Source organism: Protomyctophum bolini (assembly GCF_963924005.1).
Source record: "Protomyctophum bolini genome assembly, chromosome: 2".
Taxonomy (NCBI): domain Eukaryota; kingdom Metazoa; phylum Chordata; class Actinopteri; order Myctophiformes; family Myctophidae; genus Protomyctophum; species Protomyctophum bolini.
This window is the reverse complement of record NC_137863.1, coordinates 46004182-46009181: the sequence shown is the minus strand read 5'-3', so window position 1 is coordinate 46009181 and position 5000 is coordinate 46004182. Positions and strand designations below refer to the sequence as shown.

Here is a 5000-nt window from a genome sequence, read left to right as displayed (position 1 = left end):
CATATTTGAACTCGGTACCGCCTAAAATAATATATCTTGAATTTAGTTTGACTCGGTATACCATAGATAAATGTTGAGACAATAGCGGATCTACAAGCTCACACAATGCCTCGCAACGTTATCGCAGATCTGATCATTTCACAATGTTTGCCTCTTTTCTTCTATAAATTGGCAATGTGGCCAACGTTTGACCATCATAGTTTGTTGATTACTTTGAAATGGGTATAGTTCTGGTCCTCGATTCCGATTGGCCCCGTTGTAAAATACTCCAAAGACATACACACCTGCACATGTATCAGTTAATAACACTGTGGCTATAACTTCTTGTTTACACCGGAACATTCCAGCGATGTGTACTGTATAGTATTTACTGTTAAAATCTCTGCTAGAAATTATCTTCCGTTGTGAGGTTGTTATTAAAAACGACAGTTTTTAACCGAGTCATATCCATGATTTACAATAAGTTAAATCGACTACTTCAAAGGCGGGCTCCACTCGCCGAGTACGTTCGGGTGCACACGATTAACGTGAGCGTCAAAGGAAATGCATTAACCCATTCTGACCTGAGATCAGATTCATACGAGGTTTCCACTGCGGACACACACTGGTCTGATTAACCCATTCTGACCTGAGATCAGATCCTAAAAATGTCAGTCGTTCTTCGATAATAAAAAAAATAGCAGACCTACAAGCTCGTAGCGCTATGAGCTTGTAGATCTGCTAATTTTCAATAGCTAAAGCATAACATGATGCTAACACCAAAAGGGGTTCCCGTTCAGAATGGGTTAAAAAAACAAAAAGTTTATGTAGCTTTAATGTGAAACGCTGATGAAGGCCAGGAGGTGGAAAGATTGTGTTTTGATTGAGACTCCAAACCACAGAAACTTGGAAGAAAATCACTTATTTTACTTTGATGTTTATACGACTTTTCACGTGAAAATGTTTGAGCACCACTGAGCAACTCGCAACCTCCCCGAAAAATCAGAGTAAGGAAGCTGTCGTTTCCGTTCACGACAAAATATAATTCTAAAATATATTTACATTTTTATTTTAAGCAGCGAGCTATAATAATGCTTAGATGATTTCTATGATATTATAGGATAGATTTGCAGAAAAGACCAAAAACTAAATCTTAAAAAAAACTGTACGGAAGTGTGGAGGGGTGCTTCACTTCCGCCGTATATTTTTACTCATGATCAGAGCTTTGAACATCGCGAGAGGCAACGGTCACGCGAGACTATACAAATTATATATAGTTTTTAACCCATTTTGGACTGAGGTCGATAAAAAAAAAAGGCTTCTAACATTTTTCTGAAAATGTTTCTATGTGCTCAACCTTTTTCATGTCAAGGACACGCAGAATTGTCTATATTGGGGCCACGGACCTCCATCTCAAAGTATGTAGCTACAGCTGGGACCTCCCCCCAGAAGCAAATATTTTTGTTAAAAATGTCCGCTCTGAAATATATATCCAACGATTTGCGCCACATTCTAACAACCTTTCGAAAACAGCAGATCTACAAGCTCACAGCGGTGCCACCAAGTGGCGCGCTACGAGCCTCTGTAGATCTGCTATTTTTCAACAGCTAAAGCATAGCATAATGCTAACACCAAAAAGAGGTTCCCGGCGCCCCAAAATGGGGTTATATAACCTCCTCATCCTCCTCCTCCTCCTCCTCCATTATACCTTCTCCTTCATCTTCTCCATCTTCTTGACGCTGGAGCGCCGCACGTGCTTCTCCTTCTCCTCCGTCTTGACGGTGGCCACGCCCAGCGCGTCGGGGGAGCGCGGCGTGCCGCGGTCGCCGTCCGCCGTCTGCCCGGCGCCGCCTCCCCCTCCCCGGTGCGCCGAGCGGCCCATCTGCTTCTCCTCCTGCTTCTCGGCCTCCTTCAGCTTGGACTCGGCGTTCATGCTGTCGGTGTTGTACATGTGGTAGGTCTTCATCACCTATAGGTAGAGGAGGAGGGCACGGCGAGGTTAGAATATAGGGTGCATACCGGTACTTAGTTTAGACTAGTCATTGTTGGTTTAGCCTGGAACTCACCTATGCTTTTTATGGCATGGGAGAAACTATGCGCAGCTGCGCGACATGAGACTAAGTACTTTAGAGCGACAGAGAGAGAGAGGAGCGTGTGTGTGTACATGTGTGCGTGTGTATGTCAATTTTACAAAGGTGCAGACGATCAGAAATCAGCAGAGAGTGAGCAATGTTTGCGCTACTCTATGCCGAATTGAAGTGGACTCGGACCCAGACTTTTTTTTTCCTCCCTGGAAATAAAAACGTCTGGGTTTCCGAGGCTAACTTAGTTTAGACTAGTCATTGTTGGTTAGACATGGGTTAAGGTTAGGTTTAGGTGTGCTTCCCCGTGGAGAGGTTATAGGTTTAGGGCGAGGTAGGTTCGAGATAGGTTGTAGTTGTATAGGACTAATGACTGGTCTAACCGATGGCTATAGTCTAAACCAAAAACTGTCTTAAACTAAATACTAAGCACCCGGTTAGAATAGCCCCTCCTATATCCAGCTATAGTGTATAGAACTGTAGATTATTGTCTCCTAACAAAAACATTAAATGCTGTTGACAATGAATGGAGAAACGCACGCGCGCACGCACACACACACACACACACACACACACACACACACACACACACACACACACACACTTCCTCAGGAGGCCAACGCAGAAGACACGATGACATCACATAGGGGTATTTCTTTCCCCCCACAACCTATATATAATGTCCTTACATCATAACAGTGGGATTAGGTTAAAAAGCTTCTCCCTTTAATTAAAATCAGAGAGTGTAAAATTGGATCCGAATGGGTCACACTCACTTCAAAAACATGCAATGGACCGCTCGCGCGTGTGTGTGTGTGTGGAAAGATTTATTTTTGGGGAGGAGATAATGTCGGAAACCTTGAATTCTCCGCGGAGGACCAGGGGAATGCTGCCGCGCGTGCACGTACATATGCACGGCCAGGATATGTTCCGCGTGCACAACACACACACACACACACACGGCCAGAGAATGCTGTGCGTTTGCGTGCATGTACGCATGCACGTATACTGTACATGGACACTCATTTCACACCTCCACGTGCAAATATATCCGCTGTCGGGCGGAAACCAACTATGTCCTGAACATTTAAGGTTCAGGAAATTAAAAATAAAAACGTGTTTTTTTTAATGAACAAAATGCCGCCTTACCAAAGTTGGTATGGTGCCTTTATACATTGTCAGATACTTGAATGTGTTCTCATATTATCATCACTTTACCAAAATACAGCTCAATGTGTTCTTATATTGTCATCACTTTACCCAAATACAGCTCAATGTGTTCTTATATTATCATCACTTTACCCAAATACAGCTCAATGTGTTCTTATATTAACATCACTTTACCCTCAAATACAGCTCAATGTGTTCTTATATTATCATCACTTTACCCTCAAATACAGCTCAATGTGTTCTTATATTATCATCACTTTATCCAAATACAGCTCAATGTGTTCTTATATTATCATCACTTTACCCCCAAATACAGCTCAATGTGTTCTTATATTAACACCACTTTACCCAAATACAGCTCAATGTGTTCTTATATTATCACCACTTTACCCAAATACAGCTCAATGTGTTCTTATATTATCACCACTTTACCCAAATACAGCTCAATGTGTTCTTATGTTATCATCACTTTACCCAAATACAGCTCAATGTGTTCTTATATTATCACCACTTTACCCAAATACAGCTCAGTGTGTTCTTATATGTGACACAGGCCAGCACTTTGGTCCTCAACTCGCCAGCATGAAATGGTCGAAATGGTCGAAATAAAATCGTTTTTATGTGATTTTCTTTTTTTTTCATATTAACAGAGTTTGAATGTTGAAGAAGGTTTTTATTCCAACAGATTGTTCATTTGGGCAAATTAAACGTATATATTTATATGTCAAAGTAGGCTTGTTTTTTAACAATGTTTTGGGGCCAGGGAAGCGCAGTTCTGAGATTTGCATGTTGTTTTCGATTGGTCCTGGGATCTCTTTGTCCTGAGGTTTCACGCTCTGGTCACCGCCCATTAGCGTGCTTCTGTGTTTGTAAACATGGCTATAGTATGGAGGAGCTTTTGGGTTATACTTTACAGGAAAATAAACAAAACCACGTAGCTACTCAAATACGCTTCCCAGCCTGGAGAATAGACTTCCACCATCACACAACAACAGGCTAACAGCTAGCTAGCCTAGTTAGCTAGCTGTCTGTGTGTCGTGTGTTACTAAACACATGTTTTCACTCCTAAAATGTATAAAACTAATGAAACGTTGCCCGTTAGTATTGCTTCATAGCCATGGAAGAGTGTTGCGCGTTGCTTCTTTTTTTTCTCCTCCACACGCAAAGAGCCAAAACCACTCGTCTTTTCTTTAAATCATAACGTCAAAATATGGCCGTTAGTACTGTTAATTCAACATCCGGTGAGGGGAGGATACGGATTGTGTATGGAAATCAGCGCATACAGTGGGTGGGCTTTAGACCGGATGTAAGCCTTGCACACTAAATAGAAACCAGGCATGTGAACGGATGTTTATTAAAAATAGCAAATCTACAAGCGCACAACGCATCATAGCCTGATGCGTCGGTTTTATTTATCTAAAATACTGGGTCAATTGTCTGACTTTGATTGCTTAAAGTATATAAAATGGTGTAGCCTACTGCAGCTATTTACAACACAATGTAAAAGCATTGGTCTAAAACTACATAGCCTATATCCATTGAAAACTCAGTTAGCCTACTAGTTACTTTTTAGATTGTATTATTACAAAACATACACTAAACAACTTAGTCCTACATTTCTTTACTTTAACTCAAGTAAAACAGTGTGTCCACTCAACTGTCATTGACAGGTAACCTAGTGGGGGAGTGGTTAGTGGGTGCCTGGGTGGGGGAGTGATTATGCAAGGCATTAGGGGTGTGGACAAGCATCTATTGTCACACCCATTCCAG

The 5000-nt window shown here is 41.7% G+C and overlaps 1 protein-coding gene across 5 annotated transcripts in view; it reads right to left on the bottom strand.

Annotated features, from left to right (window-relative positions):
- srgap2 (SLIT-ROBO Rho GTPase activating protein 2) overlaps nt 1-5000 on the bottom strand; it is a 113263-nt gene that overhangs the window by 32580 nt on the left and 75683 nt on the right. For all 5 annotated transcript variants that reach the window (XM_080787842.1, XM_080787844.1, XM_080787843.1 and 2 more), the window contains exon 5: nt 1688-1948. In XM_080787842.1, coding sequence (XP_080643968.1) covers nt 1688-1948 — 261 coding nt within the window. The remainder of the gene's footprint in view (nt 1-1687; nt 1949-5000) is intronic.